General features: G+C 35.1%; 1 protein-coding gene across 1 annotated transcript; it reads left to right on the top strand.

Annotated features, from left to right (window-relative positions):
- The first annotated feature begins 1,685 nt into the window (after window positions 1-1,685).
- On the top strand, window positions 1,686-5,633 carry LOC110688433 (putative E3 ubiquitin-protein ligase XBAT31). Its single transcript, XM_021865182.1, has 8 exons — window positions 1,686-2,193; window positions 2,287-2,346; window positions 2,461-2,532; window positions 2,815-2,936; window positions 3,043-3,183; window positions 3,281-3,388; window positions 3,845-4,106; window positions 4,551-5,633. The coding sequence occupies exons 1-8, from the start codon at window positions 2,008-2,010 to the stop codon at window positions 4,926-4,928; spliced, it is 1,329 nt and encodes a 442-aa protein (XP_021720874.1). The 5' UTR covers window positions 1,686-2,007; the 3' UTR covers window positions 4,929-5,633.
- The last annotated feature ends 10,352 nt before the right edge of the window (window positions 5,634-15,985 follow it).

The raw sequence follows: 15,985 nt of genomic DNA, 5'->3' as shown, positions 1-15,985 counted from the left end.
TTCGAGGCTTTTATCTAAAAGCATATGAAGTTGAGAATTCATTCACATAGTCACATGGGGTTATTACTATACGTGCTAATGTTTTTGCTAAAGGCTTTATTTGTTAACCCACCAAATATTTCATCATTCTACATTTACAAATTAGAAGGTTATAGAATGCCAACAACCTTATGCTTGCGTAACTATTATATTATTCAATCTATTATTGTTTTCTCATCTACGCTGTTGATAATACTCTTTGTAAAGTTTATTCAAAAAAAAAAAAAAAAAAAAAAAAAAAAAAAAAAAAACTCTTTGTAAAATTTGAAGTAAGAGAGAATTTATTCACTCGCAAAAAACTTTTATATTGGTACATTCATTTTATATGTTCCGTAGTACTTTAATGATATTTGTTATTACTTATTATTAAGAAAAATAAGTATATATCAATTACACCTTTTAAACAATTTTTTTTCCTTTTTGAATAAGTAAGTTAGACAATTACAATAATTTTTTATAAGTTCAACTTTTTATAAAGAGTAATAAAAAGCAACTTAACATTTCTAAGGAGTGCGTTTTTAGGAGCAGTTGCCGATCGGTCAATGAGTCAATTTATATAGAAGTAAATCATTCATCATGAACAAAAATTTCTCAGGAAAATTGGCAGCTATTGACTATTATTGAGCTTTTATTCAAACACCCACCATATCCTTTGAAGTTTGAACTAGTAATAAAGAGAGTATTCATTACAATTCAAAAACCATATTCTTTTAACCTTTCAAGCCCATTAAACTAGCTATACCCCTCGTTGCCCCGAGTGAAATATGAAAACCAAAACTTGTACCTACTCATGAGTCATGATACTCACAACCTCACATTATTATTGATTTATTATTACTCCGTATTATTTATCTATTTTGAATGTACTCTGTATTATTTATCTATTTTGAATGAGCTTTTACATATTAAATTACGAAGTATATCATATACCCGAGTACCTAGTATTATTAAAATCTTTTCATTTGAAATTTAAATTACTTTTGGTTTTGAGCTTTTTCATAACTGGATTAATTTGTTCTTTACAATTTGTGAACACCCTTTATTGTTTCACCCCTCTTTATAATTTTATCCATCATTGTTTTCACATCACTCACATTTTTTTTTCTCGTAACTTTGCCCACATTTTCCCTATTTACTCACTCACCTTTTCCAAATTTCCTAAACTCTTGTAGGATACATAATATGTACTCACCTTTATGAATATTATATGAGCTGAATTTTTAAAAATGGTACGTTTATAAATTATGGCAAATGCTAACGAGCACTCCAGGAACGTTGGATAAAATAATAAAAAGTAGAATATTAACTTGAAATAAATATTAATCATACCGATTGACGTGTGATTTTGACATACATTCTCAAATTAATACTATATTATGAAATATTTTGTAAAGTTATCCAACATTTCGAAAACGTTCATTAGCAAGATACATAAATTATTAATCCGTATATGATGTTATTTAATTACATCGTACTATTTCTGATATGAGGCCGTGAGGAAGGATAAAGAGAGGGGACAAATCTGACACATGAGTCTTTGATTAGGCCCATAAAATTTGTAAGAATCATTAATTAACGTCCTTACTTAAATACAATCAATGAAAATGATTCAAGGAATCTAATCACCCACTCAAAATTACATTGCAAAAAGATAAAAAAAAGGGCAAATTGCCCGGAAATATCTGACTATCTGCCCGTCGTCTGTCCATAGTTGTGAGTACCCCACACGGTCAGCCTTTCTCTCTCTAGATCAACGGGCAGTCCCAAACTCCCACACTGCCCGTGTCCCATTTTCTCTCTCGTCTATCAATTTTAGTCCTACTAGTATTAGTATTAGTATACATACTAAACTAAAGGCCTACTTTAAAACCACCCTTCTCACTTTCCCTTCCATCAATCCTACGCCACCCACCGTCTCACACCACCGTGCACGGTGGTTCTGGTGCACGGCCTGGTGGTTTAACAAAAATGGGTCAGGGGATGAGTTGTGCGTCTCCTAATAACCATGAAAATGGGATTTTTAAAGCAGCTCAAATGGGTGATTTAGATACTTTAGTATCAGAATTAGAAGATGACCCTTCTCTTTTATATGAATTTTCTCTCTATGATCGTAACTCTTTGCTTCATGTTGCTGCTTCTTATGGTCAGATCGAGGTGGGTTTATGAAAATTTGATTTATGGGTTTTTTTAAAGGTTTGATTTTGGAATGTGGGTTTGTTTAAAGATGGATTTTTGGACATTTTTTAGGTTGTTTCTTGGCTTTTGGAACGATCTGTTAATCTTGATGCCTTAAATCGTCATAAACAGGTGAGCTAATTTTTTTTTTTTTGGGGTCTTTTTTTTGTTGTAACAATTTTTTTTTAAAATTTATGGGTTGACTCATTTGTTGATTAATGGTTGAATAATTCAACACTTCAACAGACACCTCTTATGATGGCTGCTATACACGGGAAAATCTCGTGTGTGGAGAAGCTCCTTCATGCAGGAGCCAATGTAAGTCAATCTTCATTTTATCCTTAACTTTCTCATTTTTAGCTGTTTTTTGGGAAAATTGGAAAAAAAAAAGTCTGAAAATCGAAAAAAAAAAGTTGCAATTTTAAAGTAATTTTCACGTAATTTCTTGCTAAAAGTTGTTGCCTTTGATGATATTCTAGCAAAAAGATATGAAATTGGATGATATTTCGGGGTGAATCTGATTTGGGGTTTTTAAAGTTTTGGTAGTTGAGAAGTTAAATTAGTGTGATACTAATATGATAATTTGTGGAATATTTTCAGATTTTAATGTTTGATTCTTTGCGAGGAAGAACTTGCTTACATTATGCTGCCTATTATGGGCGTTCAGAATGTCTAAAACTCATAATTTCTACCGCCCGTACATCGCATGTTGCCATTTCTTGGTATGTCTCTTATATACACCAACCTAATTTAATTATCTGAGTATCTTGTTGAAATTAGATTGTATTATTGGATGAAATTGGGTTCATAATTGAGGTGGATTTTCAGGGGATTTGCTCGATTTGTGAATATTAGAGATGGAAAAGGCGCTACCCCATTACACTTGGCAGCCCGTCAAAGACAGCCCGAGTGTGTTCATATTTTGCTTGATTGTGGGGCTTTAGTTTGTGCTTCTACTGGAGGATATGGGTGAGTAATGGATGGTTGTAAAGATATACCAAATTTGTTGAATTTGGCACTATTGAGATTTCATTTGTCTAAAGTGGTTTGGAATTTTTGTGTGTAGCTATCCTGGGAGCACTCCACTACATTTGGCTGCTCGGGGCGGATCCCTTGATTGCATCCGTGAATTGCTTGCATGGGGCGCAGACCGGCTGCAAAGAGATGAATCTGGGTATGGATTTTTTCCATACTTCTCTTTATTGATTGTTGTTGTTATTTAAAAACTCTGTGTTGAATGATTCACTAGATATCAAAATCCCGTGTTTTTGGTAGTTCTCCCTCCGTTTCATATTGCTCTTCCTACTTTGACCAAATGTATCTCACAAAAAAGTAGGAAGAACAATATGAAATGGAGGGATTATCATGTTGTATAAGAAACTTGTTATTCATTTCACAAATTCAGAATTGATGTTCTGTTTAAGAAATCTATGGTTTAGTGTTAGATGTTCTAATATCGGCATGCCACATTTACTATGCTTAATCGTAGTTCCTTTATAGAAATTGCGGGAAAAAAAATCTGAAATAAGAAGAAATTATCTCAAATCTGAAATCTTAAATAGATCCTTGTATCATATTTTTTAGTTGAGTTAATTGCTTGTGCTGACTGTTGTTGGACCTGTTTTTACAGGAGAATACCATACCTAGTGGCTTTAAAGCATAAGCACAGGGCATGTGCCGCCTTGTTAAATCCATCATCAGCAGAGCCTCTTGTTTGGCCTTCACCATTAAAGTTCATTAGTGATCTTAATCCAGAGGCCAAAGTTTTACTCGAACGGGCTCTAATGGAGGCCAATAGGGAGAGGGAGAAGACCATCTTAAAGGGAACTGATTACTCAGTTTCTTCTCCATCACATTCAGATGGTGGGGAAATTGATGATAGTTTGTCAGAGGTATACTGCTTCTTCAATATCTTTTTGAACTTGGTAACAATGTGATGAGGAAACAAATTATAGGAAGGTGGTGTTATCAGTCTTATTCCGTTATATGTCAGAATGATAGCTTCTTCTCCTGCTAGTTTGCATACTGATAGTCTGATGCTATGAACATGCGATATAACAAGAGAATGATGGTTATTCTAAATGCACAAACAATAAGGAATATTTGTTAATTAAAAGTATGTGAAGATTTTTCGTGTCGCTTTTATCTAGTATCAAAACTGAAGTTTACAATAGTGACTTTCCCATAATCAGCGGGTCAAATGATCATCTCCACAATGACTGATGCTAATGATGCTTGCAATTGCTGTTTATTAATGCTTTTTGTTATTTTAAAAATGTTTGTTAGCAGCATGGTTACTACTTTGGAATTGATGAAATTAATTGTGATAATTGCAGACTAGTGAATCGGAACTATGCTGCATATGCTTTGACCAAGTCTGCACAATTGAAGTCCAAGACTGCGGGCATCGAATGTGTGCTCATTGCACCTTAGCTCTTTGTTGCCATAACAAGCCAAACCCAACAACAGCAAGCGTAAATCCACCTGTTTGCCCGTTTTGTCGGAGCAACATTGCTCGTTTAGTTGTCGCTAAGTTAAGCATAGAAACCGATGATATTGATTTGTGCTCCTCGAAGTCAAGAAAATCAAGGAGATCATGGAACTTAAGTGAGGGAAGTAGCAGCTTCAAGGGCCTCTCGGCCTTTGGGAAGATGAGTGCTCGAGGTTCAGGGAGAATCAGTGCAGATGAGTTGATTGATAAGCCAAATGAATAGAGGATTTTTGGTGTTTAAAGGTCCGAGCTTTTGAACAGGCGCTAAAATGGTCAGTCGTGGTCGGTCCAAGAACCTGTTTTGGGTGAAATTATAATTATATAAATATCTATACATAGAAACTGCATATGCCAAAAAAATGTGATGTGGGAAACGAGGGCAGAGAGGAAAAATGAAGGAGGAGGATTGCGGGGGGGGAACTTTTGTTCGGTAAGTTTGTTCTTTCGGGTCATTATTTTGTTGTTCTTTGCTTAAAATTCAAATGAAGTGCGAGCCATAAATTTTTTTGGGGAGTCAGTAGAAACTGTTACTAGTCCCGTAGATAGCATGAATTCTTTTTTTACCTTCTAGAGAAAATCTTTATTCATCAATGGCTGCTCGATTAGATGACGTCATTGGTCAGACCCTTTGTAAGAGTCAAAAAAAAAACATAGGGGGTTCATCACCTACCTTTCATCCTTCTACCTCGTCGAGTCTTTACCTTTTCTCTCCTCGCCTTCGTTTCCCCTCTTGATGTAGGAGTAAAAGAGGGGTCATGGGCAAACCATGTACTGTTTTTCTTAATTTTCTATGATGTAAAAGCCACAATACAATGTATATTATATCAAGGCTGAACTTCTGGTTTGCGATAGAATAAGCTCTTACAAATTAAAAAAGATGTACGGAGATCTATTGTTGAAGATATGCTTATTGAGTTATTGGTTCAGATTTTACCTCATTAAAGATGCTTACAAATTTACAATGTTAGTGTACTTATTCAGTTATTCGGTGGGAAAGTTTATTCTCATACAAGTAAAAAAAAAAAAAAAAAGAACTTATCCGAGATTACTTTTTACCCATTTTTAAGCGGTAACTTACAAGATGATCTTATGCAAAGTACGGAGTACTCTGTAATAATAAATTAGGATGAGATAGTCTCACCCAAAACTTGTAACTGCTGCGTTCACATGCCGGTATGTCATGAGTTGACATGGGTGGTTGAGATGTGATAATTATTGACAACTTGTTTAATTTAGGGTAGCTATTTCTTCATCCTTAAACCTAGATCTCATCTACTTTAGGTGAACTAGTTTAATCCTATAAGAAGTGGATAATAATTGAACAAGATCTACAAGAAGTTTTGAGAAGAAAAATACAAAGAATGGATGAACCAATCCATAAATCATAATAGAGGTGAAGAGATCATGTGAGCGTGTACAAATAGGGTCAAATAATTTGATGATATCCTCCAAATAAATACTATCTTATGAATGTGAAATGTCTTGAAAAAATCAATCAGTAAATGAAATACAATTGTCAAAAGTACACGTAGTTTTGTACCTATCAAAATGGTTGTCCTTTTACTTTCATCATCGCCAATATATGGGGCACTTTTGCTTTGCTATTTTGCCACCGTTGCCCGCGCCTGAAAATGACTCTTGGATAATTTGTCCTAAATTAAAAAACTTTAATAAAAATAAATAAATAAATCTCTGAGATATTTAATTATTAACTTGAAAACGACTTGTAGATTATATTTGACCTATGAATGAACTAGTGATACAAATTCACATAAGTTAATTGTATACAGTTTATGTTTCGCTGTGGATTATTGTGGATGACCATATGAGATAGACTTCGATTTATACAGTCAATCACATCTCTTTGAATATAAGACTTTTGGCTTTGTTAATTTTGTATGCCATTTCTGTCTTTGGAACCTCAAGCTTAAACTTTGTAGAAAGAAGAACACCTTCTAATTTCAAAGTTACCGGCTAACATTTTATGAGAGGGAATCACTTATCATTTCCTATTCTTACAGTGTCTAACTTGTTAATTTAAACTGTTTATTTATATCAAAAAAAATTATACTCCGTAAATAAAAAAAAGTGATTTGGATCCAACGTCATTATAAGGAGTCCCTAATCTCTCTCCTACGTTGGTGGGGAGTGCCAAGTCGGACCATTGGTGAGATGCATGGGCAAGAGACAATAGGGCCAAAGGAGGGCCAAAACTGACAATGTACACGTTAACAAGCTGCTTTAAGCAAAGAATATGTCGTGGGCCAGTGGCCCCGCTTGATTTGTTTTAGGGACAGATCACCGTACAGTGTCTTATACATGACGCATGTCTTCTCACTAGTCAGATTTCTAGTTTGCTGCTCTTTTTGCTAACACACTAAACATACGGCAAATGGTTTGTGTTTAATGCTCAGTTTTCTTTTCGTGATCTCATGCTCTCTAGTCTCAATCTCACATTTTGTTTGATCTACAACCTTTTCTAATCCTTGTTAGTTAGATCATGGTTAATTAATTTGGACTCTAAAGGATTATGACGAGTTAAGCTTACAACAGTATGATTGAAAACAAAGACATACGTATTCTTAAAACATGTTACGATGTATTAAGAGGTTTATTTGCCAAGTTAATAATAACTTCGGTACTCCATTTTAGACAAGTGCAACCCCTTTTAACGATTTTAAGCTTTTTAAGGTCATTTCTATCAATAACTTAATGCACTAGTCCATCTAGTTAAGGATTGCCTGATCTAAAATAAACACATATTAAAGGTGTACAAAAACTGGTCCGGATGTGAAAACTGATCGGAACTGGACATGTTGAGATCGGACCGGTGGATTCAGGTCCAGTCCTAGTCCTTTAAAAACCATGATTCCGGGTTTCCGGCCCAGTCCAGATAAAACCCGGAATTTTTAGGTTCGGACCTGAAACCCGGTAAAATTGTATTTTTTTTTAAAAAAAAAGCTTTTATTCAAAAATCAAAACAACAAATCAGTTTTCATTTCAAACCCTAACTCCTTGACGCCTTCACGGCCTCACCCAGTCACCCCTCACCCTCACTCCTCTCAGGCCTCCACAGCCACGTGACCACTGTCCACCAGAGTACCAGACACTGGCCACCGCTCACCAGCACGAAAATCCCCTTACACTAGGCCACTAGCGCGACAACCCATGCCCTCTGCTCTTACCTGAGTTGTAGTGTCGCGAGCCCACGAATCCCCTCACGAAGTCACTCACTCCTCACAACAATTGCTGGTTCAACCACCAGCGCGCACCACAACCCTTGCTCCGGTCACTGTAATTTGGGACTTTATAGAATTTATGTAGTTTTGTGATTGAGAATTAATTTGAGATTTTATGTAATTATTAAATTATAAAACAGGTCTATAATTATCATAACAGATCCAAACAGATCCATAAACAAGTCCAACAGGTTTTTTATCACGAAAAAAAAAAACGAAACAAATCACAAATCAGGTTTGTTCAGGTCCAAACTCAGACCGCACTTGATTGTTCAGGTCTGACCCGGAACTGGACCTGTGGAGGTCCGATCACCGATCCCCAAAATTCACTGATTCAGATCCGATCCATTCAGGTCTGGTCCGATTTTAAACCGGTGTACAGCGCACCCTACATGTTACAACGGTAAAAGGTTTCCATAATATTTTAGAGGTATTATTTCAAGTAATTTTTGGTTGTTTTCTACCCTTATTGCGAAAACATGTTATTAATAGATTTGGAAGAAATCAATTTTACGTATACTTTCAAGATATCATCAGCACCAAATTGGATTGAATAATTTTAGAAAGTTGTTACATCACTAAGGCATAATATTGTTAGCAGCCCGATAACCATTGAAATAAGTAGGGAAAAAAAAAAGAGTTTTGACTGTTGTGAAATAAGGAGAAAATATAAGAGATGGAGAGAGAATTAATCTATATATATATATATATATATATATATATATATATATATATATATATATATATATAATTAGGGTTTGGTTGGATAAGAATATAAACTCTAGATTTAGAATATTCTGGAATGATACATGGAGGATAATTGATATTCACAAATATTTCATAACACTCCCCCTTGGATGTCCATTATCGAAGACTGTGCCTCGTTAAAACCTTATTAGGAAAAACCCTGTGAGATAAAAACCTAATGAAAGAAAAAAAATACAACATTCTTCGTAATACGCTCGAAATGTTGCCTCGTTAAAAACCTTAACAGGAAAACCCAATGTAAGACAAAACCATGATTAAGGGAAAAAGAGTGCAGCGCGTAATTTCTCCCCCTGATGAATACATAACTTGAGGCCTTCTAATGCAATGAATCCAAATAACCTAATGAAGACTTACTTGTTGAGTGTCTTCTCACATGATGCAAAATAGTATCATTCCTTGATTTCGATCCTCCCAAATCTTCAAATCTTTACGCGAACAAGTAAGTTTTCATATCACCATACCTATAACAATAATGCATGTGTTTGTCCACATTTCATTCGAAATCTCCGTTTAAAGTTGCCTTAACCATTAAACTTATACCCTCTTCTAGAGGCCGTCAATAATAGAAATTGATAATCATTATTTGATCAAACATTCTTTAATAATTATATGTCAATACATGATATTATTAATGTTGTTTTTCAATCTTGTATGAAATAATAATATAACACATGTAATTATATACATTGATCATGGTTCTTCTGGACCATAAGAAAACAGTCTCACGCATAAGTATCCCGTTGATATTATTTATATTAGAAGTTTCATAAATGACACGATAATTCTCATGCAAATACAAATAGTAATTCTTGATCTCACTAATTCTCATATGCTCAAACTTCAGGTTGAGATGTCAATAGTATAGTCACATAGACCAAAAGTTTGATATAATTACAATATTCAAAATATAAAATTGGTAGGGCTGGATATATAAATACGTCGTACATAAGTTCTTCGGGAACTATTTTTACATGAGTCATAACATGCTATAAACTCGACGTCATCAATAATTTCATCACAACTATAAGCCCATTGGAGTATATATTTTTTTTTTGTAATTTTCCATCAAAGTTACAAATACGCCTTACTATATTTTTGAACAAATATTCACACATACCACAATTATTGTATAGAAACTAATGCAACAATATGAGATGTAGAAAACAAAATATACAATGAGTAATGCATCTAACAACTTTCGATATATGCAGTGAATAATACATTAACCTAGACTCACACATGCATATGAACATACATAGGACTTAGAATAATGCAAGACACTGTACAGTGTGGATTTAAAAATCCATATTTCATTGGACTTCTGGTCTGTGATAAACCTATGATGATTATCATTATGTCGACATCAAAATGAACATATATTCCAGATCCCTTATTCACTAGTCCATTCTATCATGCATATGCATTATTTGTCGGTTCCATCATATACCGGTATCATCATATAATTCCTCAGGGTACAATTTTAATTTGCATGCTATTTTGACAATGATATCTGAATATATTTTCCATTGGTACCATCATAATTTTTATTACATCCTATGTCATCATCTATTGTAATAATTCAGATATATATACCACTTTTGGGGTATTTATACACTATGGTATTTATATACTATTACACTATCAAAAGTGTTAACTGCACTATCTTTCCACATATCATATCTATATTTTGGAACTGATCATACAACCCACACTTCAGGTGTAGTGATTCATGTATAATTGACAAGATTTTATCTCAATGTATACACATAATTTAATATGAACAAAATGTACCTTCAATGCTATGCAACATGAGTCATAACTGAATACAAATCAAATCATAAATGTACAATATATCTTGATAGTATATAAACAAAAGTTGGCATGTAATATTTCAAACTACCATTATAGGGATCATCAATTTTTTTTTTTCGATGTTTCCAACTTTTGTTGTTTCTTCTCCCCCTAAGTTGGTAAAATATCACTTTTATAGGGGCGTCTAATTCTATACCAACTTAGTATATAAATTTGCATTAAAATTCATTTCATTGGGAGGATCACAATCAAAATTTATCTCTCAGAAGATTTGTATTAAACAAGATTTATCTCTTCTGGAGAACTATATCAATGAAGAATCATTTATTCATTAACTTTACATATCATGTGTATTTATTATTACAATTTTCATAATATTTTCTGTTCTGGAGATCAATGTCAATGGGGAGACATGTGTTGTGCAGTTGTATGTTTTTCTTTCTTCTCCTATTTCTTATATGTTGATATATAATATCCCCAATCAAAAGAATTGGTATACAAGCGTAAATCACTTGCTTGTAATTCTACTAGGAGGTGATCTTCTAGATCTTTGAAGACTTAAATAATGTATTTGGTGAGCTTCTAGTCTCCTAATACTTGACAATAATATATAAGTTATTCTGGTGAACTTCCGGTCACCTAATGCTCTTTCGTATATATGAAAATCAAAACCTATTAACTCTTGAAATTTTCATCAACACAAATTATTATAGTTAAATCTCAATGTTATGTCTTGCCATTCAATTCCTTTCATATATCTAACATTGAGATAGTCTCAGCACATTATCAAATGAAACTTCAGGTTTCCATAACGGGTATTTATTAAACCCGAATGACTTAATTTAATTATCACATCCAATCACATCTCTGAAATTGAACTCTAGTCAGTTTTCCAACACAAGTGATCACTTTATTAAACTTACTTTATGCATGACCTGTTGATAATTTAGAGTGTCGGAGTGGAGCGTTCGCTCTACTAAATCGCGCTCGCGCCAGATTGGCGCGACCCGCGACAAAACCGTGCATAAACCGCGACAAGTTTTTGGAAAATCTGAAAAGTTTGGAGGCGCGCCCTCGTCATGGCATGGCGCGACCCGCGCCCAAACCGCGCTAAAATCGCGCTAACTTTCTGGAAAAATCGAGTTCTTGGGCAAAGAAGGAGGCGCGCCCGCGCTGCTGTGGTGGCACGCCCGCGCCTCTTCACTCGCGCCCGCGCTTCTTGCCGTTTTGCGGTTTTATACGACGGTTGATTCTATTTTATATGGAATGAGTTTCTTTTTCGAAAAAAAAAAGCAGAACATTAATCTCTCATCTTCTCCCCAAGAATTCTCCATTTTCCCCAAAATTTTCTTGCAAACTATTTAGAGAAAAAACCTTTTGATTTTAGCCTTCTTTGTGAATCATCCATCGGTTTTTGATTCTTTGTGCTAAAGACGGAAAGTGCTGTCAATTGTATCTCAAAGGGAATTTCCGGATTAACCCAAGCACCGTGTGGGGGAAATTAATCCCTTTAGGAAAGTATTCATACGCCTTTGACAGTGTATTAAGATCATAGTCTCAAGGGACGTTGCAATTCTCATGTTCATGCTTGGTTGATTGGCTTGGAGTTTAGGCAAGTGTTTAAGCCTTCATATTAGTGTTTCTTTTAGAAATTTTCTGTAATTTCTTTGATATTCTAATACTTGATTGTAACACCTTGGTTGTGTTTGTTTGTATTACATTACATTGTTAGTGTGATCATTTTACTTAGGTTTTGTCCCACACGTTTTATTAAGTGTTTTCTAGTTTGAATTCACTGTAAACCTAACAATCTAAAGGGATTAACCTTTTAGAATTGTCAAGTATGTCTAGTGTGAAGGAACTTACAACTAACTTCGTCAAACTAAAGAAGTTTGACGGTGTTGAATTTAGGAGATGGAAGAAGAAGATGTATTTTCTTCTTACATCTCTTAATGTTTCCTATGTTATAAATACTCCAAGGCCAAATGAACATGAGAATGAGACCTTGGAATCCGTTCGGGAAAGATCAAAATGGGACAACGACGATTTCATTTGTCGTGGTCACATCTTGAATGGGATGGAGGATGACTCGTTTGATGTCTACCAAAATGTGGAATCGGCTAAGGAGCTATGGGAGTCCTTAGAGAGCAAATACATGATGGAAGACGCTTCAAGCAAGAAATTCTTGGTTAGTAATTTTAATAATTATAAATTTGTTGATGGTCAATCCATAATGGATCAATTTCATGAGTTGCAACGCATCTATGGTAGCTTAGAACAACATGGTATTGCTATGAATGAGTTGTTTGTTGTTTCTAGCATAATTGATAAATTGCCCCCTAGTTGGAAAAATGTGAAACATGATTTTAAACACAAGAAAGAGGACATGACATTGTCCGGTTTGGCCACCCACCTTCAAATTGAAGAGGGGATTCGTGCCATGGAGGGAGCTAAGGATGGAAATCCTAGCTCATCTATCGTGAATATGGTAGATGAATGAAGGGCTAAAGCCTCTACTAGCTTCAAGAGGAAGAATGATAATTCTTCCAAAGGGAAGTCCAAAAAGCAAGCAAACAACAAAAGGTTTGCTTGTTGGGAATGCGGTAAAGTTGGACACCGCAAGAAGGACTGCTTTTCTTTTAAGAAAAGGATGGAAAAAGCCAAGGAGGGTCATGCTAGCACTAGCAAGGACCAACCCACCAAAGGTAATCTAATTCATGAGGTTGAATTTAATTCCGGTTTGGATTTAAATGCAACGGATCCTAACATTTTTGTTGTGCAGGATGATGACTCATGGTGGATTGATTCGGGGGCGTCAAGGCACATGTGCAAGAGTAAGCATTGGTTCAAAACCTTTCAAAAGGTTGTTGATGGAGAAGACCTCTACATGGGGAACAACTCTACCATCAAGGTCCTTGAAAGAGGGCAAGTTGAGCTTATGTTTAGTTCGGGGACTGCAATAGTTCTTAGGAATGTGTTGTATGCTCCGGAAATTAGTAGAAATCTTGTATCCGGACCTTCCCTGAATAGTCTTGGCTATAAGTTAGTATTTGAAGCTAATAGATGCATAATTACTAGGGGTGTGATGTTTATAGGTCGTTGCTACTTGGATAATGGTTTGTTTAAGTTTTCATTAAAAGACAAGTATGTTTGTAATGATGATTTATGTTTGAATGTTGTTGACAATGTTAATCAAGTTGATTTAAGTTTGTTTGATTTATGGCATTCGAGATTAGGACATGTTAATTATAATAAAATGTTGTTTATGTCCAAACAAGAGTTGATTCCTTGTTGTGATATTTCTCCTAATAAGTGTTCTACTTGCATGTTGAACAAGATCACTAGAACTCCATTTAAGAGAGTTAAGAGAAGTTCTAACATTTTAGAACTAATCCATAGTGACTTGTGTGATTTTCATAGTACGCCTTCTTTGGGGAACAAAAGAAACATGGTAACTTTTATAGATGATTATTCTAGGTTTTGTTACGTGTTCCTTTTGCATTCCAAAGATGAAGCTTTAACCAAGTTTGATATTTATAAAAAGGAAGTAGAATTGCAAGTAGATTCATTTATTAAGAGAATTAGAACTGATAAGGGAGGGGAATACTATGATCCAAGTTATTTCCAATCTTTGGGTATAATTCATGAGACTACAGCTGGTTATGCACCACAATCAAATGGTGTAGCTGAAAGGAAAAACAGAACCCTAGAAGAAATGGTTAATTCCATGTTATCTTACTCAGGTTTGAGTGAAGGGTTTTGGGGTGAAGCAATGTTGACAGCATGTCACATTCTTAACCGGGTTCCCACAAAGGGAAAAGAATCTACTCCTTATGAACTTTGGTACAAAAGAAAGCCAAACTTGAAGTATCTCAAGGTTTGGGGTTGTAGGGCAGTCGTAAGAGTGCCCGACAACAAGAAGAGAAAGCTCGGTGAAAGGGGCTTGGATTGCATATTTATAGGGTATGCTGAGCATAGCAAAACCTATAGGTTCTATGTAATAGAACAAAATGACTATATATTTGTTCATTCAGTTATAGAGTCAAGAGATGCAATTTTTTATGAAACCGATTTTCATCAATGAGTAGACCGAAAGATCTACAAATTAGTGCCAATGATAGGGAGATAGTAGAGTTGAATGATCAACTTGAAACTCTTGAAAGTACATTCGATAATGAGAATGTTGAAACTCCTCAATTGAGGAGAAGTACTAGAGAAAGGAAAATTAGGAATCCTCTAGATGACTTCATAATTTATTTGGTTGAAGGATCTAGGGATGTCCTTAGTTCCACTACTCCATATTGCTTCAATGTGGATAGTGACCCAAAAACTTATAGTGAAGCAATTTCTTCCCAAGATAGTGCATTTTGGAAAGAGGCTATAAATGATGAGATGGATTCCATCATGGGAAATAACACTTGGGTCTTAGAGGATTTACCTTCCGGTTGCAAACCTCTTGGTTGCAAGTGGATTTTCACTAGGAAAAGGAGACCGGATGGCTCCATAGTGAAATTTAAAGCCAGATTGGTTATCCAAGGCTTTAGGCAAAAGCATGGTGTTGATTATTTTGACACCTATGCACCGGTTGCAAGAATAACTTCAATAAGGTTATTAATTGCAATGGATTCGGTATACAATCTAGTAATCCATCAAATGGATGTGAAAACGACATTCCTTTATGGAGATCTAGAGGAAGAAGTGTACATGAAACACCCCGAAGGGTTTGTTTTGGAAGGACAAGAAGATAAGGTGTGTAAATTGGTTAAGTCCTTGTATGGACTTAAACAAGCACCAAAACAGTGGCATCGGAAGTTTGATGACACAATTTTGTCCTTTGGATTCAAGGTGAATCAAGCTGATAAGTGTATATATAGCAAATTTGATGACAAAGGTCATGGTTTCATCATTTGTCTATATGTTGATGATATGCTTATCTTTGGTACAAGTCTACAACAAGTAGAATTGACCAAGGAATTCTTATCCTCATCTTTTCAGATGAAGGATTTGGGGGAGGCGGATGTCATTTTAGGCATCAAGATAATTCGGGACAATGGAAGACTTATTCTGAGTCAATCTCACTATGTTAAGAAAATTATCAAACGGTTCAATATGTTTGATAAGTGTCCCGTGAACACCCCCATGGAACCAATTGTCAAATTGGTTAAGAATTCGGGGAAAACAATTTCTCAATTGGAATATTCAAGGATAATTGGATCCTTGATGTATGCCATGACTAGTACAAGACCGGATATTGCATTGGCTGTGGAAAAACTAAGTAGATTTACTAGTAACCCGGGTGCACAGTATTGGTTTGCAATAAGGAGGGTCTTGAGGTACCTCAAGGGTACGTTAGACTATGGTCTATCTTATAGTGGATTTCCTTCATTTTTAGAAGGATTTTCGGATGCTAGTTGGATCACTTACAAAGAGGATGACTCTTCTGTAAGTGGTTGGGTATTCA

Source organism: Chenopodium quinoa, unplaced genomic scaffold (assembly GCF_001683475.1).
Source record: "Chenopodium quinoa cultivar QQ74 unplaced genomic scaffold, ASM168347v1, whole genome shotgun sequence".
In the NCBI taxonomy this organism is placed as follows: domain Eukaryota; kingdom Viridiplantae; phylum Streptophyta; class Magnoliopsida; order Caryophyllales; family Amaranthaceae; genus Chenopodium; species Chenopodium quinoa.
This window is presented reverse-complemented; position numbering and strand designations above follow the sequence as displayed.

Bases quoted from the DNA above. Each gene is read 5' to 3' on its own strand.
- LOC110688433 (XM_021865182.1), top strand. From the start codon at position 2,008: ATGGGTCAGGGGATGAGTTGTGCGTCTCCTAATAACCATGAAAATGGG. The intron at 3,389-3,844 runs GTATGGATTTTT...CTGTTTTTACAG, and splicing joins CTGCAAAGAGATGAATCTGG to GAGAATACCATACCTAGTGG. The intron at 4,107-4,550 runs GTATACTGCTTC...TGATAATTGCAG, and splicing joins TTGATGATAGTTTGTCAGAG to ACTAGTGAATCGGAACTATG.